This window comes from Capricornis sumatraensis, chromosome 2 (assembly GCF_032405125.1).
Source record: "Capricornis sumatraensis isolate serow.1 chromosome 2, serow.2, whole genome shotgun sequence".
Classification (NCBI taxonomy): Eukaryota; Metazoa; Chordata; class Mammalia; order Artiodactyla; family Bovidae; genus Capricornis; species Capricornis sumatraensis.
In genome coordinates, this window is record NC_091070.1 from 59,873,136 (window position 1) to 59,899,325 (window position 26,190).

A 26,190-nucleotide genomic window follows, 5' to 3' on the forward strand; every position below is an offset into this window, starting at 1 on the left:
CCCGTCAGCCCCGCCTCCAGCTCGCTTCTCGCCGCGGAGGGCCCTTGTTTACGCCGCGCTGGGAGCCGCCCGTTCCGCTGACGCCGCTCGCCGGGATCCGGAAGCGCGGCTGGCGCTGAGCGCCCCCAGCGCCGGGTCCTCCCGCCGCCTGCGCCTACCGGGCCCGGGCCCAGAAGCTAAAGGCACTTCCAAGCACCTCCGAGCCTCCCTTCCTTACGAGGAGATGCTGAATTAGCCAGACACTTCCAAAAAAGAAGGTCTTGTTTGACTGAAGGATGTTCACAGCCCGGAAAGGGCTAGCAAATTGCTCAGGTAGTAAGTTTCAGGGTCTCCAGAGTCGGTGCCCTGTCTTTCCCAGGACAGTGGATGGTGGTGGCACCTTTACCCTCACACGTGGTCCCAGGTGGCCCCCAGCCGCAATTGCTGGGCGGCTTTCGGGCGGAGGCGCCGCTGTGTGCGCCAGGCAGCTCCGGGACTGCGTGCCACCCCGATGTGCCTGAAGAGTGGTTCATAACGTCTCTTCTCGGTAAGCTCTTTTGGTCCAGCAGAAATTTTAATTCAGTGGTGCATCCTCCACCCAGTTTGGAAAACTGTGCTTAAAAAGTGTTTCAGAAATCTTCACCTCCCAGACCTTCAGGAAGGAAAGTGAATCTTGTTCACACAGACACTATTTTAGCTTACATTTTATATGACACTTCTCAATTAGATCAAGAGAAAATTAAGAATTATTGTTATCTAAATTTGATTCCTCACTTGTAAAACATTGAGACAGTGGAATATTATTCAGTACTGGGAAATGAGCCATTTTTTTCAAGCCATGAGAAAACATGGAGGAAACTTAAGTGCATATTGTATGTGAGTTGCTCAGTCGTGTCGACTCTTTGCAACCCCATCGACCGTAGCCCGCCAGGCTCCTCTGTCCATGGGATTTTTCAGGCAAGAATACTGGAGTGGGTTGCCATTTCCTTCTCCAGAGGATCTTCCGACTCAGATTGAACACGGATCTCCCACATTGCAGGCAGATTCTTTACCATCTGAGCTACCAGGGAGGCCCAAACGCATATTACTAATGAAATAAACCCATCTTAAAAGGGTACATACTGTGTAATTCTAACTGTATAACATGAAAGAGGCAAAACTATGAAAACAGTAAGATATCTACGGCTGCCAGGGCTTAGTGGGGAGGGAGGAATAAATGGGCAGAACACAGAGGATTTTTAGAGCAGTGCTTAGTTTCTATGTTACTATAAAGGCAGACACATGTTACTACACATTTGTCTAAGCCTATAACGCATACACCACCAAGAATGAACCCTAAGGTAAACTGTGGACTTCAGGTTTGTCTTAGCTCAGGCAACCATAACAAAACACCACAGACTGGATGGCTTAAACAACATTTATTTCTCACAGTTCTAGAAGCTAGGAAGTCTAAGATCAAGGTACAGACGGACTTGGTACTTAGTGAGGGTCCTCTTCCTGCCTTGCAGTGGGCTGCCTTCTCATAGGGAAGGGATATAGAAGGAGAGCTCTGGTCTCTCACACTAATCCATCACCCGTCCCCACCCTCATGACCTCATCTTAACCTAATTACCTCCCAAATACCCTACATCCAAAACCATCACACTGGGGATTAGGGTTTCAATATATGGATTTTGTGGGGATATAAACATTCAGTCCATTACCTGGGTGATTTAGAAAATGTTCTTGCTGTACCCACATGCTGGACCACATGGTAACTTCATCAAGCTGGAAAGTCCAACAGAATCACAATATTAATACAATGGAAAAACGGGCACCCAAAAATGGGAATTCTTAAAACTTTCTTTTCCTTTGAAGTGTTCTGAAATCAAAATTTTACTTTTTCAAACAGTATGTACTACCAAGAAAATTATTCTACTTTAGTGAGTTTATATTATTTCTCTCTCACACATACATACATGTAAATAATGTATTTGTGAAAACGTCACTTTGTTTCTGGGTTGGCAGTATGAAGTTCTAAATATTTTTAAGCTTCTATCAAGAGGCTAATAATTTTTAAAGGTGTTTTTGCAAAGATACTACTTGGAAAAGATACTACTAATTTTGATATGCCATTTACTGTATCATTCTAAAAACGATAATACCTCAAAAGGATCCTTCCTGACAACTGGAAGAATATTCTGATACACATAATAAAGATGGGCAGAAATTCTTTTTCCTTGAGAATCAGACTGGAAACCTATTTTGTGAACCACCTGGAAAAAGAAAAAAGTCAACCCTCTAGACCATCTTTCAAACAGAGAACCCATTAGGGAGGATTTAAAGTTATGAGGCAGATGTTGCCTTGGGCTCCTAAGCACAGCACAGGTCAGCTACAGCAAAGTTGACAGTAAAGCCTAAGAGGTAAGAATGAGGAATGAATACTGCTTGACTAGGGATTTTCAAAACTGGTTTTGCCAGCTCCCAGAATTTCTACATCTCTTAGTAGCAGGGGGGAAGATCCCCTGGAGAAGGAAAATGGCAACCCACTCCAGTACTCTTGCCTGGAGAATCCCATGGAGGGAGAAGCCTGGTAGGCTACAGTCCATGGGGTTGCAAAGAGTTGGATATGACTGAGCGACTTCACTTCACTTAGTAGCAGGGAAGCTCTGCTTTAAGGCAAGTTTTGGAAATTGAAGATCAGATTAGAATTCCCTACAACTCCTACCATGGGGCTACCTTAGAACATAACTTTTTGAAGTAGTATAGCATAATCAGTCAAATAAGAAGAGCACCAGTTTTGTGTGCCAAAGATAATATATAGATTTTCATTCTTTTAAAGCGTTAGTCAAGTGTGTGTGTTTTGAGGGGCTAATCTAACTTTTAATGTTTAGGTAAACCATTTATAAACAGAAGTGCTTTTCGAAGAGGCTAGAGAAGAGGCTATTTCTGAATTGAAATAATTCAGAAGCCATTTAAAAAGAGGTCATCCCACTCAGTGTCATCTATCACTATCTAATAGATTTAGATAGTTTTTCCTTATAGACTGCTGATACTAAAGTTCATAGTAATAAAATTACTTCTAAGAGCTGTATTACCTGTGAGACTCACTTTCTAAATCTGTTATTCAGCCTAAAAATAGTAAGCAGAAATGAAAACTTATGCTCAAGTATTGTTTGCACAATTAATTCTAATGACTGGTTCACACTAACAAAACTAGGAAAATAGTAATTCTATAGTTAGTATAATAAATAAAATGCAAACACAAAATATTTCAATACATAAATAGAAGTTTTACACATCCAAAATACAGTACATATATATATATAAAATATATCTCTAAAATTTAAGAAGATTTACAAACTACTGTAATTGTCATAAATTACACATATACTTCAATATAGAAATACATTTAACATTTTAAATTGCAGAACCAACTTGCATGGTAGTATGGTAGAGAGTAATTTTATATATCGAGTTTTCAGTAATTCCTTGTTATAATTCAATGGACGGATATGACTGTGATATATGAAGAACTTCTTAATTATGGCAAAAGTACTATTTAAGGACTACAAAGATAAATATTCACGTTCCATTTCTTTATAGGGAGTTAATACTGAAAGCAAATGGGAAGATAACATATTTTTAATATCCTGGGTCTTGAGCACCAACTCTGTAAAATGGTATGGGCCAAAATGAATTTCTAGAAAGATAAATTACTAGGTTATCATCCCATTTCATAATTCACTTAAGGTTACTTTTTATAAGTATGCCCCTAAGACAAAATGTATTTTAAGGTGTATCAAAAGTTAATAACTATACTGCCTCTCAATATGTCAAACCCTGTATGATAAATCTCCACTGTAACACTTTCAAACATTGTCTTTATATATACAGAGAAAAATGGGACAATCTAACAACTTAGAGTAACAGAAAGACAATTGAAGACATTCATTTCCCTACTCAAATAAAGATGACCAAGAATACTTTACTAGATAAATGCTAAAAGGAGTTCAATATTTAATCCCATACCAATGCTTGCCTGTTTTCTTGTTTTGGCCAGCTACATTAGTTATTTAAGGAGAAGTTCTTTAAATAACTGAATTATTTAATGGGAAACTTTAGGTGACTTTAAAGTGACTTGAGAAAAATCTATTCTTTCTGAAAGCTGACATGAGGTGTTTTTATATATCTATTTGTCTTTATGTTGGAGAATCCCTAAGTCCTTGGGGGTAATTTCTTATTCTTCTCAAATTTGTATAATCTTTTCTGTAAAGAGGACACAGTGAGTTAAAGTCTCTGACAATTGTACTTACTTTCAGAAAGTAGATTTTTTTCTGCAATTTACAATTAAATTAATTTACAAATATAAATTAATCTGCCATTAACGTCTTCTTCCCATATATCTCATGCCATACAATCACTTTAACATAGAATTTCTGTTTCATCTTCTAAATAAAGCCTCCAATTTGGGGAGTAAATATACAGTCTGATTAAAATGTTTAAACATATAACATATATAACAACTTAATTGCTACTGATCCACTGATATTTATTTTCTGTTTCTTCTTTTTGGGCTCTTTGTTCTTCCCGGTGATTAGCTGCAGTCCAAAATGTTATTTTTTTGAGTACTTGTTGGAGAAGTTTAGGAGGTAATAAAGATATCTGACTTTCTAAAATTATAGCATTTTTACCAATGCAGTCAAGACATGACCTGTAAGCCAAACATAACAGAATTATTACTTTTTGAACCTGAACTTATAAAATATTTATAGGCAAGTATTGTAAAAATAAAATTATAAAAAATCTCACAGGATTATGTACTCGCTTTGTACTGTTTGGAACGTGACAGGATATATGTTCTTTCCAGAGCACCACAGTACTTGTGTATTTTTATAGCACAGTGCCTATGTCTGACCAAAATCCAGTTACAACTTACCATGCATACTGTTATTTAAGTAAAAAAGATTCAGACTTAATTTTGAAGCAAGTTAGTCTGAAGCAGACTCCTTTTCACATATTCTTCCAACCCAATAACCATTTACTCTTCTCTGAGAACTGTCTTCTTCTCCATCACCCTGAGATGCAACACTCTGCATCCTTTCCATCCGCTGTAACCCGACCCTCCCTGCAGCCTGCACCCACCTCCAGAAATGATTTCACTGGCCTAACAGCCAAGCTGAGTCCCAGCCTCAAAGGCAGGCACATCCAGTGTCCTCTTCCCCATCACTGCTTATCTCCCCTTCCAAAGCTTTCCTTGGTGCTTTTTGGAACACCAGTTGTATCCACAAACACTCCTGCTTTCTCTGACTTTCTGTCCCTGTTTTAAGTGAAATCTAAGGAAACTGCCTTCTGCGCAGCCTTCTTGAGAAAAGGGAACAAATTCCCCCTCATCCCCATTTTCACACGGGAGCGGATACTAGTATGCATTCTCCGTACTCCTCCCTCCTGCTTCCAGGCTGCAATCATTTCACCCTCCAGTGCTGCCATCTGTTAACCTCCTGCTCACTTCCCCCCATTACTGAGGACTTTGGCCCTGGGCTCATCACAGTCTTGTCCCTAGACCGATTTTAACATCTGTGGAAAACCCTTTTTACTCTTATGACTTCACTCTGGAAAGTTCACCTCTGAAATCTTAAATTTCTATCCTCCTCTTGGACCACAACCTTATATTCTTTTAACTTTTATACCCCTTTCCTCCTCTGACTCTTTCCGGATCTCCAAATAATAACACCCGTTCAGCTGTAACTTTCTTACCTAACCAGCGTGTCCATGTTCATTTCACGGTTTACCCATACGCATTTTCCTGTCCGGATGCACTTCATTCTTCATTCTCTTGCCACTGTCCCTCTGTTTATACCAGCCTGTCTAAACTCAGCCAGCCATCTCCTTCCTGCACTTACAACCTGGCTGCTTCATGGTGGAGAAAACCACGTTTCTGTGGATGTAGCATACAGATTCTGTTCCATCTCAGCTGAGCCCTCCTGAGTGCTCAGCAGGACAATGTTGTATTGATACATCCCTCCCCAGCATCTGCTCGCAGTCTCCTCAGCAGCTGTGGAACATCTTCACCACTCTTAAATTCATAGCCTCACCTCTCCTCCTCCTCCTCAGACAACCTTGCTGTCAGCCAAAACCTCCTCAGTGCCCTGCCCCAACCACAAAATCACCTATTTTTATAGCTATATTTCCTCCTTTCCCCATTATTTTAAAAGTACTCTTCCTCCAGTCAAGGGATAATTCTATTACCTGTTTGCTAAAATCAATCTCCTCAAGAGCCTGCTCCATTCATTTTCCCTTCATTTATTGTGTATCCAATAGCTGACTCGCTGATGGCTTCTCCATAAGCATGGAAACAAATACCCTCACTCCTCTGGTTGTGGTGCTCACCCCCGAAGTTATCCTGGCTTCCCCCGTACGGTACCAACAACGTCTTAGTACCGCCACACTCCACGGCCCTTGCCGGCCCAGGTGCTCCGTGGCCTCCTCACAGTGAGCAGACGCTCCATCTGCAGTGCTCTCCCCGCTCAGGTTTTGTGCTCCATACCTCCTGCTTCATCTTTAACTCTGCTCACGCTCTTGCGCCTCCTTGTTCTATTCCTCAAATGTTATGAGTTCTTAATGCTCAGTTGTTGGCCCCCTGCTTACTCTCAAAACTCTTCCTGGGCAGAGCTGACCCACAAAGTCACACCACTAACTAAACAACAACTTTGGGATTAAAAGAGAAATTCTATATACTAAATGAGACTCACATATATGTGTCTAATATTAGACACACTCTGATTTCAGAAAAGTTAAAATATGAAAAGGTCGGGCCTAGAATCAAGGAAATACACTATGTTTAACACTCCTACATGAACTAAATTCAATTTTAGAAACAAAATTGTGACTACACTGTATATTTTAATTTTTAGAAATTATACTGGTGTATGGTTCATCATTACAAATTTGGTTATACTCTTAGGCAGCTATAAAGTTAAATTCAAGTGATAAACTACTTGAAAAATATTGTAACACTTCCCAAAAAGGAAGAAGACAGAAATGATCATATATTAATAACATATATATTTTAAAATCATGAATTTTCTTACCTGAGTAATGAATAAGGCTGTGTCTGAAAGATCAATAAATCATTACAATGACCCTAATCAACATAAAAAAGGAGTTATCAAGACTTTTAATAAAAATAACAATAACATTAATAACTGACTATTTTTATTTTATAAATGTAGAAGAAATTATGTAAAGCAGCAAATAAATCTCTAGTCACACACACACAAATATATACATACCTGCTAGCTATACAAACTTTGGGTATATGGTTACCATTTTTTCAGTGACCCAACTTTTAACTAAGCACAGCCTATATAACTGCAAATGTTTTTTCTTAGAACAGTGGTTTCAAAATGAGAATGGTAGTGGTTTTCAAGTTTTTTGTCTTTTAAGCATAACTTTTTCTTCCAAATGACTCATTTTAAAATCTCTTTATTCTGTCTCCCTTTTCCAGGTGATAGATTCCCTGGGAATTCCTAATTTGAAAATCACAGATTCGGATGATTTTTTGGATAATGACTCTCTCATCTAAAAGTTAATGGGGAAGAGTCAGCAAACATTTTTCTTATCCTTTCAAATAGGTCTTCAGAATTTCACAATTTATGATCATGATTTTAATCAGAATTCATATGTTAATGATAAAGTTTGTATCCTAAATAAATAGAGATTTCTAGTGCCAAGAAAACAAAGACAAACCACAAAATTTGCTTTTTAAATAAAGGTAAAGTTGTGGTTTTAATCTTTTATTAAAGCACTGAGTTCTTAGCCAAAGAAAGTTCTAAAACTTTCACTATACCTAACATTTGATTTGGAGGCCCCAGAACCTTACAGTAAACCAAATTCCCAGGAGAAAAGCCACCTTATTTCAGGGCTTGCCACTCTGTAGGAGCAACTCTGGAGAAAACAATGCCTGAAGAGGTGAGAGGGCACTGGGGCTCTTGCGGGCGGGCTCTGGCTCAAGCGTAGCCCATCCCTGCCAGCTCGCAGTGTCAGCCATTCCCCAGCGTCTGATGCAAACCAGAGCACGCAATCCTGAGCTCCTGGTCCATCATGTACAGACTGTGCCCATCTGTCTGAATTTCCCAGGGTGCTAGGAGGGAAAGAAAAATACTTTCCAAAGTGAAAAGTGAAAGTCATGTCCGACTCTTTCCGACCCCATGGACTACACAGTCCATGGAATTCTCCAGGCCAGAATACTTGGGTGGGTAGCCTTTCCCTTCTCCAGGGGATCTTCCCAACCCAGGGATCGAACCCAAGTCTCTCACATTGCAGGCAGATTCTTTACCAGATGAGCCACACAAGCTACAAAATCTACTCATTTATTCCTTTGACTTTAGTTTTATCAGATTTTAAAATTAGAATGCATTAACTGAACTCAATTGTAAAACAGGGGTGGATAAAGCAGTGGCAAAGGGAACATAAAATAGAAATAAAATATACTTTAAACATTTCAAAGTAGTTTCCTCATGAAGGGAAAAGCTAGCATTGATAATGTTCCAGTTATTAAGTTAGGTAGCAAATTTCAGGAGTACTTATACTTAGTAGTTTACATATACATTATATGTATTCTTTTCATGTTTACAAATATTTTAATTTGATAAAATTATAAATACCCAGACTATGGTAAGGGTCAAAGAGAAAAGGAAGAGTCATCTTTTTAAAGCTCTTCTTAATAACTTGACTAATTTTAAGTTACCCCACTCCAGTACTCTTGCCTGGAAAATCCCATGGATGGAGGAGCCTGGTGGGCTGCAGTCCATGGGGTCGCTAAGACTCGGACACGACTGACTTCACTTTCACTTTTCACTTGCATACATTGGAGAAGGAAATGGCAACCCACTCCAGTGTTCTTGCCTGGAGAATCCCAGGGACGGGGGAGCCTGGCAGGGTCTATGGGGTCGCTCAGAGTCGGACACAACTGAAGAGACTTAGCAGCAGCAGCAGCAATGTTAAGTTAATAGACCTATTTTGATTTATCAACTCCAAATATCCTGAAATGCTTCACAAAAGTCACTCATTCTGGAGATTAATCATACAACGCTGTAACATTTTGTGCCCTTCCATATTTTTCAGTGTGGGAATATCAATAATCTTTTTGAACAGCCATTTAGCTTCAATAAAACAATTACTCAGAGAAAATATTTAGATATGAAAATTTCTTACTGTATCCAAGGAAAGTAAATCATCTTTGCTCCCACCAAATACCATTATTTCATTTTCTTTTCCCAAACAGGCTGTGTGCCATAACCTGTGATTGAAAATTATAAACAGTGAAATGCTATCAAGGAAGAAGCTGTACATCACATATAAATCAATTTTAAACTGAACACTCTAAAATTGAATCTGTTTCAAAAGAGGCATGATTGAACGTAAGCCTATATCCTCAAAGAGGTTAGATTTTAAAGATTCCTCTAGAATCATTAGAGACTTAGGTTCTAGGGTTCATTAAATCACATTATTTCAATGAAAGCGATGACTCCCAATAACTCTTTCATATTGTATCCTTCAACTTTTTTCCAATCTCTTTATCTCATAGATGCTGCTGCTGCTGCTATCACAAAATAAAACGATTTTAAAAAGAACTGACCGGCCTATTCCATAAACAGTTTCCTTACTGCTGTCTGCCATGGCGCTATTATCATCATTCTCTTTACATTGTCACATCAATCACTTTGGGCACAGAATGCCATAACATGTTCCTCATTTTTCTGTCTCTAATCTCTTCCAGCTACATAGAGCTGATAAATAATGTATTTCAAATATTTGTTGTTTTTAAACATGGATATTTCCTGATCAGGAAGCACCTGTGCATTGTTCCTAGCCTAAAATTTATGATCAACAGCTATTTCTTTTTCTGATAAATTGTAATTCTTTTCTCAAATGAACCCTCCCTCCAACTTCAGCCACATTCATTCATTTGTGTCCCCTAAGAGAAAAGCTTGTATCTCTAGGCTTTGGTTTGCCCTGTTTCTTAGGCTTAGAATGAGAAGTCATTCTCTCAGGGCCTAAAAATAGGCTCAAAATCCCCAGGAAGCATTCCAAAGACCACCCAAATTGGCTCTGTTACCCTCTCTGCTCAGCATCTTTCAACATTTATGTGCTTATTTTATAATATCTTAACTTACATTTGAAGACAAACTGCTCTATCTACTACTTCAATTGTTTGATGTAATTTGTTTTCTAACTCCCAACAAAAATTCTATAAAGTCTTTAAGGTCAAAAATGGCCCCAGTAGTGTGCTGAAACCATGGGTAAAGCCAGTTGTGCCTGGCAACTCCATGTTCAATGATATGCTGGCCACAGTGGAAATCAGCAAATGCTACAAATTAAGGATTTTTTTTGGTTTTGTTTTTCTTGGAGAGCAGCTGTTAACTATGTACCAGCACACCACTGGAATTTGGGTAATCTAATTTTATGTTCTCCTTAAAAATACTTAATAAGGTTTTCTGCATCTGGTAGGTGCTCAAAAACTTCTGACTAACAAAAGCAAACACAACATATTAGCATAATTTACTCAATACACAAATTATTTCAGAAAGAGCTAGAGCATCTCATGTTGTTTTGGAAATGGTTTGATAGCTCATATTCATGTATGATTTCATATTATTTACCAAAAGCAATGTTACATTTTTATAAAATTCAATGTTTCTGGGGGTCTAACTCTCAGAAAACAGTATACATAATTTCTCACTTTTAGAAAATAAATGAAAAGTTTCACAAAGTCATTGCTTTGTTTCTGAGAGTATTTGATTGCTTTCCTTAATAGACCAAATTGCTGAAGGAACAGATGCCTCCCAAATTACCTATTACCACGTCTTTTATTACCACACAACTATTTTTAGTACATTAATTCTTTTTATTTAATTCCCACAAGTGCAAACAGTGGGACTGTGCACAGTTTGTTAAAATAGTTTTCTCAAACAATCATGACACATTTAAGGACTAATGCACTTGGAACCCAGAATAGAACTGAGTCACTAGAAATTTTGTTTGGGAAATACTCTGCCCAATTCTCCAACTTGTATGTTAGAATATAAATTGTATAGATCTTCAGCAACACGCAGATTATGTTGTAGAACTGGGGACAGGGTTTGGAGGAGGGACTGAGCAAAGGAGACAGAGTATAACAAATGCCCTCACAGGAAGGAACAGCTTAATTTTGAGAAGAGAAAGCCATGTGTAACCTTGGCAATACTCATGGGATCCAACAGTGCCTAAGGCTCTACATATCAACACTTTACTGGACATCTTTTACAGAAACAAAAAAGGGACCTTGCTGATAGCCACCAATATAGATGATCTGATCTGATTACATAGATGGCTATTCACCCAAGCATAGTTCATCTAAAGTGAGAGCTAGTGAAGAGAGTGCTAGACTGTAGCACAGTGGTTCCCAACCAGGGTCAATTTTGTCCCCAAGGGGACATCTGACAACTGAGATATTTGATTGTTATAATACCAGGTGTGTGTGGCAAGGGGGAGTGGGCGCAACACCACTGGCATCTATTACGTAAAGGCCAGAGATGCTTCTAACTATCCTAAAATGCACAGGACACACCTAACAACAAAGAATAATTTGGTCCAAAGCATCAGTAACACCAAAGTTGAGAAACCTTTCCGTAGAATTACAAGCGGAGGATTAGGCAGCTTACTTTTCAAATTATAACTTGGAAAAGTTTGCACAAAATGCATTTTGATGTTAAGTACACTCTTACTTTCATAAAAACAACTAGTATATATACACTTATGTATGTTCTCCTTACAATAAACTGCATCCCACCTGTTCTCCTCCTCACCTTGTAACCTGAAGATAGGTCTGCCTCTGTCTTATCTGCCTGAGGGGAACTCTGGCCTGGACTTCATCATCTCGGGATACTGGAAAGCCTCTCCTGCCTCGATTTGGGTGACATCTAGCTTGCAACCTGATGTTTTTTCTACAGACTGATAGTTTATGTCCTCTCACAGCTGCTCTAAACTTATCACCTAAACATTCTAATAAAGCATATGATTTACATGACACATCAGTTGAGTTCAAAGAAATCTCTTTACATAGCTCAGTTCTAACTAGTATTTTATTGATAACAGTTGTATGGCTCTAATTACTCATTAAGGATTGAAATATTAAACAGGAGCAATGAAAAATTACACATATTCTTACTACCACTTTGGTCTGTAAGTAATGCATCCACACAGACAACTGGAAGAGAACTAAGAGCTCCTCTAGTCCAATTCCCTCATTTCATAGGTGAAGAAATTGATGCTCAGCTTCTTCAAAGTGACTTTCCCAAGCCAAAAAACTAAGCGTTAGCCGAGCAAGGACTAGAACACTGTGCTTCTGGATTTTAATATAAAACTCTTCAAATTAAACAATATATTTCAAAAGACCCAGAATTGCTAATACACTCCACTGAATTTTTATATATAAGAATATAATAATCACAGATGAAGTTATGATAAGCTCTAAATGTATTGTGCATATTCATATAGATATATACAATATATATATATATTTTTCAGGCCTTTTTCTCAAGTATGTTACTTGTTATTTCTTAAATTTCTGAAATACATAACATTAGGTTATGCATTAATATATCATTAATTAGCTTCACATTAATATAAATAATCTATAGTAAAAAATTCTGAAATACATGATATAAAAAGGAATAAAACTGCTTGAATCTCCTATGGATATATCTTCATTACATTCAATCAAATTAGAAAAAATAAGAATTACAATATGAATGTGATTTTCTTTGCAGTCTAATAATGATATATTTTTCTACAATTTTTTACTCTATACCACAAATAACTAATACATTTTCAAGAAATTTACATTAATGAGTATATCAGTTAATAAACAAAATAATAATCTGTCATCTACTTGATAAACATGAAAGCAACTTCCTCATTAAATTGCTATAAACCACTTCAAAACCCAAATAACTACTAATAAAACCAACCTCATTTTCATCTACTTATTAAAAATATTAACATGATATGATACTTTCAATTTCTTAGCCTTTTCATATTTACCAGGCAAGATTATGCAGTTAGCTAAAAGAGTAATACTTTCAAATATACAAATATGGATAGAAACTGAATATATCCTTTCTATTATCTAATTTGGGTAATATCAAGCTTATTTGAAATATATCCTTCCAAATGGTTTCCTGTTTTAATAACAAACACTATAAATTTACTGCTATATTTTAATACTTTAAAATTCTTAACTATTTCAATATTTGCCAACTTCTAGACTTACCTGGGTTTTGTTTTAGGTAAATGTGTAAGCTGCTTCCAACAATTTGTTATGACATTATGAATCCAACCATCACCTGCAATATTATGAGTTTAGAAATTAAGATCAGGTCTTTGGGATAGAATTTTAATTTTTCCCCCAAGTTTATCATGCTACATTTATATGACTATCTTTTGTGTGTGTGCATATTTTATCATAAAAATCCTCAAACATGGACAAAAGTCAAGTGAACATGACAATGAACTGTCACATAACCCAGATTCAACAGCTACTGAGATTTTGCCACATGCGCTCCATTTATCTCTTTTTGTTATTCTTGCTGCTGAATTATTCTAAAGCAAATCCTAGCTGTCTTATTACTTTCCCCAGTCATAGTTCAGTGAGCATCACTAAAACAAAAAAAAACAAACTAGACATTTTGTAATTAGCTACAATGCTATTATCATTTAACCACAATGCTACAGTCACAGCCAAGAAAACTACAAGCGGTTTTTTGGGGTCATCTGATACCCATGTGACTGTATCTTAAGCTGAATCTCTAAGGGAGGAAACTGACTGGAGTAGGAGTTAGGACATTTAGTTCTCCATAGTTCAATGACAAAAACCAGCATATAGGGATCTGAAGCACTAAAGCTCATGAAGATATATTAAATAAACCCTAGTGTACTGGGTAAATGTTAATTTTTTTCTTCCAGTTTTATTATTGAGATATGAGTGACACACAATACTGTATCTATTTAAGATGTAGCGATGTTAGTTTTTAAATTAGATTCCAAATCTCTTTTAATTAAAAAACCCACAAATTAGACAAGTATAAAAATTACAAAAACTGGCTGTCCCTCCAACCAGCATCTGGAGTTTCCTGGCCAGCAGACTGCCAGGTACACAGCTGGTGCTCAATAGAAATTTTTGTTGGAAAACAAGTAATTGTTTTTACACCCTATATAAAAATATATAAATGGTCTTAATGGTATATAAAGTATCTTAAGGAAACTGTCTTAAGCTATAGAAAACTCAGAATTAAATTACAAAACACTTAATATGTCAAACTAAGTGAATAATTCTTGGTTATTTGTCTATCTTGATGCCACAACTTTTACTGCTGAAGAAAAACTGGGATACAAACGCACAGCCGTTGGAATCAGCAGTGTCAGGAGTTAAAAATACTCTAGCTAAGCACTTTCTTTATACTTCTGGAACAAAAAGAGAAGCAACTGACATTCTCAGCTTGCTTTTCAGAGACTTCTGGGAAAGGCTCTTCTTCTAATCCCTATTCTAGACTACAGCATAAGCATCTGGGTCAAAAATTGGGAGGACACAAAATCACAGAATACTATAGTTGAAAAGGGCTTTAATTCCCCTAGGATCAACTACTTCCTTTCCCTACACCCAGGAAACAGGAGAACCTAAAGAGAGGTAAGGGTATAAAAGCAAAGGGGCCTTCTAATTCTTGATGTAACCACATAGTTGGGGATAAAGGTAAACTATAAAATCAGAAAAAAAGATACCATAGTATCAAATACAATCAGGTAAAAAGAATAAGATATTAATTGTAGGCTAAACTTCAGCTTACTTAATGGAATATTGTCTGCACTTAGGCCACCAAACAGGAAAAGCGTATCATCAGCTATTGGTGTTAAAGTATGCCATGACCGATGTTTAGGGTTTTCTCCATTAATAGGAATCCTGTGGTGAGGGGAAAAAAAAGAAAAGTCAAGTCAAAACAATTTTGACTATGTTAGTCAAAATAAAGATTTTTGATCATCTCAGATCTCAAAAGAAAAAACTGCCCTTCCCAGTTTAAAAAAATTTGATTCTACTAATCTCACCTACAAGAATATTTTAAAGCATTCTTAAATTCTTAGACAAATTTACACAATTTCTTTCCTTGTAATGTCTATCCCTCTTGCCCACAGAACACAGACTGAAAATTTTAAAAGTTAATTCCTAGTTATTCACAATGCATACTGAGCATCATTCCTACAGAAACTGAGCTGGATCCTGTGGGGCTCCTAGGCACAAAAGCCTTTCTGTGTCCCCTTCTCTGAGTTCCAAACAGCAGGTTCAGTTCAGTTCAGTTCAGTCGCTCAGTCGTGTCCGACTCTTTGTGACCCCATGAATTGCAGCATGCCAGGCCTCCCTGTCCATCACCAACTCCTGGAATTTACTCAAACTCAGGTCCATTGAGTCGGTGATGCCATCCAACCATCTCATCCTCTGTCGTCCCCTTCTCCTCCTGCCCCCAATCCCTCCCAGCATCAGGGTCTTTTCCAGTGAGTCGACTGTTTGCATGAGGTGGCCAGAGTACTGGAGTTTCAGCCTCAGCATCAGTCCTTCCAATAAACACCCAGGACTGGTCTCCTTTAGAATGGACTGGTTGGATCTCCTTGTAGTCCAAGGGACTCTCATGAGTCTTCTCCAACACCACAGTTCAAAAGCATTAATTCTTTGGAGCTCAGCTTTCTTCACAGTTCAACTCTCACATCCATACATGACCACTGGAAAAACCATAGCCTTGACTAGATGGACCTTTGTTGGCAAAGTAATGTCTCTGCTTTTGAATATGCTATCTAGGTTGGTCATAACTTTCCTTCCAAGGAGCAAGCATCTTTTCATTTCATGGCTGCAGTCACCATCTGCAGTGATTTTGGAGCCCCAAAAAATAAAGTCTGACACTGTTTCCACTGTTTCCCCATCTATTTCCCATGAAGTGATGGGACCAGATGCCATGGTCTTCGTTTTCTGAATGTTGAGCTTTAAGCCAACTTTTTCACTCTCCTCTTTCACTTTCATCAAGAGGCTTTTTAGTTCCTCTTCACTTTCTGCCATAAGGGTGGTGTCATCTGCATATCTGAGGTTATTGATATTTGTCCCGGCAATCTTGATTCCAGCTTGTGCTTCTTCCAGCCCAGCGTTTCTCATGATGTACTCTGCATAGAAGTTAAATAAGCAGGGTGACAATATACAGCCTTGCCGTACTCCTTTTCCTATTTGGAACCAGTCTGTTCCATGTCCAGTTTAAACTGTTGCTTCCTGACCTCCATATAGGTTTCTCAAGAGGCAGGTTATGTGGTCTGGTATTCCCATCTCTTTCAGAATTTTCCACAGTTCATTGTGATCCACACAGTCAAAGGCTTTGGCTTAGTCAATAAGGCAGAAATAGATGTTTTCTGGAACTCTCTTGCTTTTTCCATGATCCAGCGGATGTAGGCAATTTGATCTCTGGTTCCTCTGCCTTTTCTAAAACCAGGGCAGGTTGAAACAGTTGCTAATCAGGGAAAGGAGAGGGTATAGAAACAAGGGAGGAGCAGTGAAGAAACAAAAGCGTATTCTTGGGGCAGGGCCTGGTTCCCTCAAGGGATATGCATAATATCTTTGAACTCTTCTGTAGCACTGAAACCCTCACCAAATGGAAGATGTTAACTAACTACTCAATGAAACATTCATCATGGCAGAGAAGGTCAGAGTTTGCCCGTCATCATCTGACATCAGACAATCTCTGGACTGAAGGAATGTGGACCCTGCACAAACCCTGATCCTTATCAGCAGCCCTGTTCCTGAACTGTAAGACTCCTCACAAGCTCCCTCGGGTGGGGACACACAGTTTTGAGGGCATTAGCCCACTGTGGCCCCCTTTGCCTGGCAAAGCGACAGAGCTATTCTTTTTTACTTTACCCAAAACTCTATCTTTGAGATTTAATTTGGTGTTAGTGTACAGAGGCCAGATTTGGCTTCCCTGTTGGTAAATCAGCAAAAACTTCTTCAGGTTTTCAATGTAATTATTTTCATGTCTATCATTTTTTTGGCTGTTGTTTCACGTTTAGTTTTGTATTTTCAGCTGACTATGGGACTTTGTTGTCTTTTACTTTGGTCTTTTTACTATGGAATTTCCTGAAAACACTAGTTACTCCAACTGCAAAATAAAAGCATGCAAGCCATTCCAGATCCAGGATAAACCTCTAAAGATTTCAAACAAATATTGCCATATTCTTAAAATAAAAACATAAACACAAGGACTTCCTGGTGCATAGGACACAGGTTCAAACTTTGGTCAGGGAACTAAAATCCCAAATGCCATGCGTTGAGGCCCAAAAAAAAAACCCACACAGAAAGACCATAAGTGCAAAAGTTTAACTAACTTAGGAGGTGAGAATAACATGGGCCCGTGGTAGAAGACGTAATTTGTTTTTTCCAAAATGGAAATATTTTTACTGTTTTTATAACTATTAAAAAATATTTGGGTTACAAAATGTTCAACCACAAAATTAGTTTTTATAAAGGAGAGTTCTGTGATCCTGTTCTCCAGCAATAAGAAATCATAATTTGGTATATATCTTTCCTGACTTTTATGTACATTTAAACATATTTATTAAAAATATACAAATAGAATCACATATTCTGTTCTGTAAATTTTTTTCATTCAATTAATATGTTGCAGAATATTTCCATGAAGCATTGTTTCCTTTGGTAATGGAAGCATGGCAGTTCACTGGGCAAATGTACCATGATGTAACAGACCCCACTTATGGACATGAGGGTTGATGTCATGTTTTTGCTTTTATAAATAGTGTTGCCATAAACATCTTTGTTGTGTATGCACACACATATACACATATGTGCACACATATAAATACTAGTCCTATTTTTGTCTTAGGAGGAATTTGGATCAAAGTAGAAATTCCATATTTTAAACACATTGCCAGACCACCTTCCAGAAAATTGTACCAATTTAAACACCCACCAATTGTGTTGTTACAACCTAGGATACACTGGTCATTTGTAATTATTCTTCCTGGTAAGTGAAAAATTATTATTTTTATTTCAATTTCTTTAATAATTTATGAAGGTAAACAATTAAAAAATAATTTATAAATATTTGTATTTCTTCTATGAGTTGCTCATTCATGTTCCTTGTTCAGTTTTACTGTATCGTCTTTTTCTTACTGATTTTCTGAGCTCTTGTGAATCATAGCCCTTTCTGTTAGAATTACTGTAAATATTACTTTTAGTTTGCTTTTTGCTTGCATTTTCCAACTTGCCTCTTAACTTTTTATGGTATATATTTCTACACAGAAATATTTAATTCTTAAGTGGTCTTATCAGTCTTTTTATTTATGAATTTTAGGTTTATATCATCTTTAGAAAAGCTTTTTCTATGCCAAGATTTTAAAGATAAATTGTTGTATTTCCTTCTAGTACTTCTGTGGTTTCATTTTTTAATAGTATTTGTACTTTAGCATCTGAGAAGGCGATGGCACCCTACTCCTGTACTCTTGCCTGGAAAACGCCATGGACGGAGGAGTCTGGCAGGCTGCAGTTCATGGGGTTGCTAAGAGTCGAACATGACTGAGTGACTTCACTTTCACTTTCATGCATTGGAGAAGGAAATGGCAACTCACTCCAGTGTTCTTGCCTGGAGAATCCCAGGGGCGGAGGAGCCTGGTGGGCTGCTGTCTATGGGGTCGCACAGAGTCGGACACGACTGAAGCTACTTAGCATCAGCAGCAGCAGTACTTTGGCATAATGTGTTGGCTTAAAGCTCAACATTCAGAAAACTAAGATTATGGCATCTGGTCCCATCACTTCATGGGAAATAGATGGGGAAACAGTGGAAACAGTGTCAGACTTATTTTTTTGTGCTCCAAAATCACTGCAGATGGTGATTGCAGCCATGAAATTAAAAGACACTTACTCCTTGGAAGAAAAGTTATGACCAACCTAGATAGCATATTCAAAAGCAGAGACATTACTTTGCCAACAAAGGTCCATCTAGTCAAGGCTATGGTTTTTCCAGTAGTCATGTATGGATGTGAGAGTTGGACTGTGAAGAAGGCTGAGAGCCAAAGAATTGATGCTTTTGAACTGTGGTGTTGGAGAAGACTCTTGAGACTCTCCTTGGACTGCAAGGAGATCCAACCAGTCCATCCTAAAGGAGATCAGTCCTGAGTGTTCATTGGAAGGACTAATGCTGAGGCTGAGACTCCAATACTTTGGCCACCTCATGCGAAGAGCTGACTCATTGGAAAAGACTCTGATGCTGGGAGGGATTAGGGGCAGGAGGAGAAGGGGACGACAGAGGATGAGATGGCCGGATGGCATCACCAACTTGATGGACATGAGTTTGTGTAAACTCCCGGAGTTGGTGATGGACAGGGAGGCCTGATGTGCTGCAATTCATGGGGTCACAAAGAGTCGGACACAACTGAGCGACTGAACTGAACTGAAGTGATGGCTCTGATTCTATCTCATTACGTGAACAGCTGAATTGGTAGCTAAATATATTATTGTATTTCTAAATATATTTTAGGAGCAATAAAATCTGATTTTGACTCACTTGATTATCTGTTTGTTATCTGACTCCATTAAAACTTCATTATTTCTTAAAGACCCTTAAGAATTTGTAATATAAAACCAGTAATTTCAAAAAAACCCCAGCACGTTCACATAATCAGTTTTTAACTGTTAGTGTCCTCATGTTTTAGGTAGCCTGATTAAAGAACCAACTCTATATTTATATCTATTTATTTCTTGCTTAGGCAAACAATCTGAAGGGGAAGAAAACATCTGTTCAGTTTTACAGACCCAAATTTGGATTATAGCATGCATGTGCAGACACACACAAACTCAGAAATACCTATAGGTTAAAACAATTCTTAGAATTTCGAACTTACCTTCCAGACCAGGTCCAGGTATCTAAGTTTAGATAGTGCAAATCATTCATCCTAGTTTGCTAAAATAAAATGTATGAAATTGGTCAGTGTTTTACATATTTAACGGACTTAAATTTTGGCTTTAAAATAAAGTCATATTAAAAATAGATCAACTCTATTTTACTTAATATCAGAATTTACATATTGGGAAACAATGTTAAGCATTAATAAAATTAGCATAGAGCTACCAAATTAATGTGTCAAGGGAGAAAGGAAAAAATGAGTATAAATTAACAAGATTTAGATAATAAGTAAAGTTTTTCTGATAAATCACTGAAGTGAAGGATTCTCCGCATTAAAGTATGATTTATAATCATCTGTGATTACTCAGATACGGTCTGTTTGGTTAATAGAAGATTTTTAGAAGTTATTATTGAATGGTGTTTTAATCTCCAGACTATCTGAATGTTCAGCTATTCCACAAAATCAAAGGATAAATTTTTATAGGAAACATCAAACAAAAAAGACCATTTCCATAAAAAACACTAACCAACACACGTCCGCCAAAGATATAGCCCTTATTTCCAAGAACTGCACACGTATGCGCGGCTCGTGGCTGTGGTGGAATGCCACCCTGCAAGCAGAGATCAGAAAACAGAGCACAAAGGCTTAGAACATCTATAAGTTACATTCCTATGCTCAGTATGCAAAATTCTTGCTGCTAGGTTACAATTATGTATGTAACTTAATTAAAAACCCTAATGCAAAAGTCTGTTCAAGGTAGTAAGCAATTATAGACAAATACTATCTTAAGGAATTAATTCACTCAGATCTTTATTTTTTTTAATGTTTTCCTTAAATACCTGACACTATTTGGCAGCATGAGATTTCACATTAATTTTAGCTCAAAATGTAAAGATTAAAAAATTAAATTTAAAGACATTTTGTCTCTCTGACACACCCCACCCCTTCTTTCCTCTCTTTTCTCTCTCTCTCTCACACACACATACACAGAGTTAATATTATGAAAGACAGTACACAGAGTGGTAATCTCAGAGACTCTAATAAAAAAATTACATCTGTCCCTGAAGGCTCTTGGTGCTTCAAATTCCATAATAAGAACTCTACTCTTGGCTTAAGCCAGTGTTTTATCTCTTGCTAAAACTCTTGACTAACTGATAATACACCTTTATCCTTTACTTTGAATAAATATAGCAGATCTTTTCTTCAGAGAAGTTTTCGATTGGTGGGAAAAAAGTACAATGAGTAGATGAATGAATAAAATATAAATAATTTTCTGCATAATTTCCACGTGTTCATGATGAGTACTTTTCTGTTTGTATTTTTCATTCCAAATTCTGAAGGAACCCAGTATTTTCAGCTCGTTGGCTACCAAATGTAGGCATACAAAATTTAATCTCTGCATCAAAGATCATAACTTTCTACACTTTTCAGGTTTATTTGAATAAGGTCAACACGGTTAAGAAATAATTCTGATATTACCTATATGTGTGTGTGTTAGTTGCTCAGTTATGTCTGACTCTGCGACCACATCGACTATAGCTCACCAGGCTCCTAAGTCCATGGGATTCTCCAAGGCAAGAATACTGGAGTGGGTTGCCATGTCCTTCTCCAGGGGATCTTCCCGACCCAGAGATCGAACCTGGATCTCCTGCTCTGCAGGCAGATTCTTTACCATCTGAGCCACCAGGGAAGCCCCTTTACCTATATAAGATTTTTAAATAAATGTGAGGGAACCATTTGTGTTGCAGTTCCCAACTCTTCAAGCAAAACAAGTTTTAGTATCCAGTCTCTGATGTGAAATTTTAGAAAAATTCTTCTACTACATACATGTTCATTGTGAAATAAATGAACTTTATCCTTTTTTATTTATGAAATACATTTAATAGCCAATCAAAGATTCTGAATAAACTGGGTTCATATCAATCCAAACAAAAACAAAGTAATGGCATTTGCATTAGCCTATGGAAAAAGCAAGAGAGTTGCAGAAAAACATCCATTTCTGCTTTATTGACTATGTCAAAGCATTTGACTGTGTGGATCACAATAAACTGGAAAATTCTGAAAGAGATGGGAATACCAGACCACCTGACCTGCCTCTTGAAAAATCTGTATGCAGGTCAGGAAGCAACAGTTAGAACTGGACATGGAACAACAGACTGGTTCCAAATAGGAAAAGGAGTACGTCAAGGCTGTATATTGTCACCCTGCTTATTTAACTTATATGCAGAGTACATCATGAGAAATGCTGGACTGGAAGAAACACAAGCTGGAATCAAGATTGCCGGGACAAATATCAATACCCTCAGATATGCAGATGACACCACCCTTATGGCAGAAAGTGAAGAGGAACTAAAAAGCCTCTTGATGAAAGTGAAAGAGAAGAGTGAAACAGTTGGCTTAAAGCTCAACATTCAGAAAACGAAGACCATGGTATCCGGTCCCATCACTTCATGGGAAATAGATGGGGAAACAGTGGAAACAGTTTCAGACTATTTTGGGGGGCTCCAAAATCACTGCAGATGGTGATTGCAGCCATGAAATTAAGACACTTACTCCTTGGAAGGAAAGTTATGACCAACCTAGACAGCATATTCAAAAGCAGAGACATTACTTTGCCAACAAAGGTCCATCTAGTCAAGGCTATGGTTTTTCCAGTAGTCATGTATGGATGTGAGAGATGGACTGTGAAGAAGGCTGAGCGCCGAAGAATTGATGTTTTTGAACTGTGGTGTTGGAGAAGACTCTTGAGAGTCCCTTGGACTGCAAGGAGATCCAACCAGTCCATTCTGAAGGAGATCAGCCCTGGGATTTCTTTGGAAGGAATGATGCTAAAGCTGAAACTCCAGTACTTTGGCCACCTCGTGCAAAGAGTTGACTCATTGGAAAAGACACTGATGCTGGGAGGGATTGGGAGCAGGAGAAGGGGACGACAGAGGATGAGATGGCTGGATGGCATCACTGACTTGATGGACGTGAGTCTGAGTGAACTCCAGGAGTTGGTGATGGACAGGGAGGCCTGGCGTGCTGCGATTCATGGGGTTGCGAAGAGTCGGACATGACTGAGCAACTGAACTGAACTGATTGTGTAAACTGTGCAAACGATGCACAGTGCTTATTAAGTTGTTTGAAATACTCAAGATAATGCAATTCTGTTCTCATAGGGTTAAGAATTCTGTGTAGGAAAACTCTTTCAACCTTCCACTTTATGGATGACACACTATGTGTGTGTGTTAAGTCGATTTAGTCATGTCTGACTCTCTGTGATCCTATGGGCTGTAGCCCACCAGGCTCCTCTGTCCATGAAATTCTCCAGGCAAGAATATTAGAGTGGGTTGCCATGCCCTCCTCCAGGAGGTCTTCCTGACCTAGGGATTGAAACCAGGTCTCTGGCATTGCAGGCAGATTCTTTAAGTATTAAAAACCAATGCATCTCCTCCATTGGCAGGTGGGTTCTTTACCACTAGGGTCACCTGGGAAGCCTATGTCACCCTCTGCTGCTAAGTCACTTCAGTTGTGTCCGACTCTGTGCGACCCCATAGACAGCAGCCCACCAGGCTCCTACGTCCCTGGGATTCTCCAGGCAAGAACACTGGAGTGGGCTGCCATTTCCCTCTCCAATGCATGAAAATGCAAAGTGAAAGTGAAGTCACTCAGTCATGTCTGACTCTTGGTGACCCGTGGACTGCAGCCTACCAGGCTCCTCCATCCATGGGATTCTCTAGGCAACAGTACTGGAGTGGGGTGCCACTGTCACACTCTATGGCTTATCTAAAAGTACACAGCTCTTTCATGACACAATTAGAATGCAAATCCAATTTCTTCAACTTCAAAACAAGTAACTGTTACACTGTATCAAGTTACCTTGCACTTTGATGCAGATATTGAGGAACAATGAATTAATTTAACAAAGTGTCTAGAAAATAAAGAAAACAGATTCTAGCTGCAACCACATCAGAAAAACTTTCAGATAGAATATAAACAATGTAAGAGTTCTTTGTTGGAGAAGACTCTTGAGTGTCTCTTGGACTGCAAGGAGATCAAACCAGTTAATCCTAAAAGAAATCAGTCCTGAATATTCATTGGAAGGACTGATGCTGAAGCTGAAACTCCAATACTTTGGCCACCTGATGTGAAGAATCAACTCATTGGAAAAGACTCTGATACTGGGAAAGATTGAAGGCAGGAGGAGAAGGGGATGACAGAGGATGAGATGATTGTATGGCATCACCAACTTAATGGACATGAGTTCAGTGAGCTCCGGGAATTGGTGATGGACAGGGAAGTCGGGCATGGTGCAGTCCATGGGGTCAAAAAGAGTCAGACATAACTGAGTGACTGAACTGAACTGAACTGAAGAACATATCGGAAGAAATGATCAGAGAGATCACAGTGAAAATATTGTTAAACATTAACGAAAAGTGTCCTGTGCCTGTTAGGCTGTTGGCACAGAAGGATGGGAGGGTTACAAACTACGGTAAGGAGAGACAGTCACAGAAAGACCTGAAGTCCTAAAGAACTCCTTATAAGCTACCTCAGCGCACTGATCCCAAGGAGCACATTCTAAAACTATGTGTGCAGTAGCTCCAGATTTTTGCTTATTGTCTAAGGAAGCCAAGTGTTAAGAAGCCTGAAAGAGGTCTAGGATGAGTTTTAGTAGATCCAGTGTCAATAAAATTTCTCTCCACTTGCTTACTGATATGAAATTATTTTAAGAGAGACAAGATGCTTTTATTTCATTAACACATAAATCTTAACATTCAAATACTGACTGCAGGAAACGTCCATCAACAAATATGATGACGGATAGCTGATGAGTTCCAAAATTAGAATAGAACAGAAGAACATTGGAAATGTGAAAGCCACTGCTAGGAAAAAGAGGATGCTGAGATGGGTCAAGCCTTGTAACACTTTTTATTTTGCATAGAACTTCCCTCACTTCCATTTACAGAAGCAGAACTGCAAGGAATTTTATGCATACATGTGTGCTGTGGTTTATTCATTAAGTTGTGTCCAACTCTTTTGCAACCCCAGGGACTAGAGCCCACCAGGCTCCTTTGTCCATGGGATTTTCCAGGCAAGAATATTGGAGTGGGTTGCCATTTCCTTCTCCAGGGGATTGTCCCAAACCAGAGATCAAACTTGTATCTCCTGCTTTGTCAGTGGGTTCTTTACTGCTGAGCCAACAGGGAAGCCCATATGCCTGTTAGTGGATAAAAATTTGGTCTTTCCCTAGGCTATAGCAGCATCACCTAGCAACTGTTCTCATAACATTGCTTGCATGACTCATAACTGTACTTGTTGACAATCCTCCAATCCTCTCAAATCCTCTCTCCTCTCTTTTAAAATCGCAGAGAATAGAATTTGAACCAAATTTTGGGTTTTGTTCAAAAATTTGAACACAAATTTTGTTCAGTATTTTATTCTGCACAGTTCCAGTGATCTGACCAACACAATACCTTGCTCCCCTAGGGACAGGTCTCAAACTCGGGCCTGGCCAATCATACCCTTGGCAACGGGGATTGATATAGAGGAGGAACACACCTAAGTAGAGCCAGAGTCCTTTTTCTAGGGTGAAGATACAGACATTGAGAAAATACAGCACCAACCGAAAGAACTGCCGGTATAGGCAGGGCTATATTCCCTCCTAAGTGAGCTGGCCAGTCTGCAGCAGACAGAATAAGCTAGCACACAGAGAAGCAGGGAGAAGCCAATAGAAAGATGGAAATATTGTGATGAGGTTGGGTAAATTGATCCAGTTCTTAAGGCCCTGGTCCCTGTAGCTTTTCCACTGTGTGAGCCACTTCAAAATATACCTCCCAGCTATGCAAGAATTCTTTATGGCTTAAGCTAATGTGAATCTGTGTTTGCTCACTAGCACATGAAAGAGTATTAAGATTTCATGAGTTTTTGAAATATAGGCTTTTCAAAATCATGAACTTTGCTACAAAAGGACTTTTAAAAAGAGCCTTCATTAAATTAGGGCATTACACAGAGAAACAGTGGAAACAGTGTCAGACTTTATTTTTTGGGGCTCCAAAATCACTGCAGATGGTGACTGCAGCCATGAAATTAAAAGACGCTTACTCCTTGGAAGAAAAGTTATGACCAACCTAGACAGCATATTCAAAAGCAGAGACATTACTTTGCCGACTAAGGTCCATTTAGTCAAGGCTATGGTTTTTCCAGTAGTCATGTATGGATGTGAGAGTTGGACTGTGAAGAAGGCTGAGAGCCGAAGAATTGATG

At 38.4% G+C, this 26,190-nt stretch overlaps 1 protein-coding gene across 1 annotated transcript in view; it reads right to left on the minus strand.

Moving 5' to 3' along the window:
* Window positions 1-3,418: 3,418 nt before the first annotated feature.
* The window catches only part of KLHDC1 (kelch domain containing 1), a 38,734-nt gene continuing 15,962 nt past the window's right edge, over window positions 3,419-26,190 (minus strand). Inside the window, exons 7-13 of the mRNA XM_068965270.1 lie at window positions 20,471-20,554; window positions 19,942-20,000; window positions 14,844-14,956; window positions 13,274-13,346; window positions 9,175-9,259; window positions 7,050-7,102; window positions 3,419-4,672 (exon numbers count right to left, since the gene is read on the minus strand). Of these exons, the coding sequence (XP_068821371.1) occupies window positions 4,486-4,672; window positions 7,050-7,102; window positions 9,175-9,259; window positions 13,274-13,346; window positions 14,844-14,956; window positions 19,942-20,000; window positions 20,471-20,554 (654 nt within the window). The 3' untranslated portion in view covers window positions 3,419-4,485. The remainder of the gene's footprint in view (window positions 4,673-7,049; window positions 7,103-9,174; window positions 9,260-13,273; window positions 13,347-14,843; window positions 14,957-19,941; window positions 20,001-20,470; window positions 20,555-26,190) is intronic.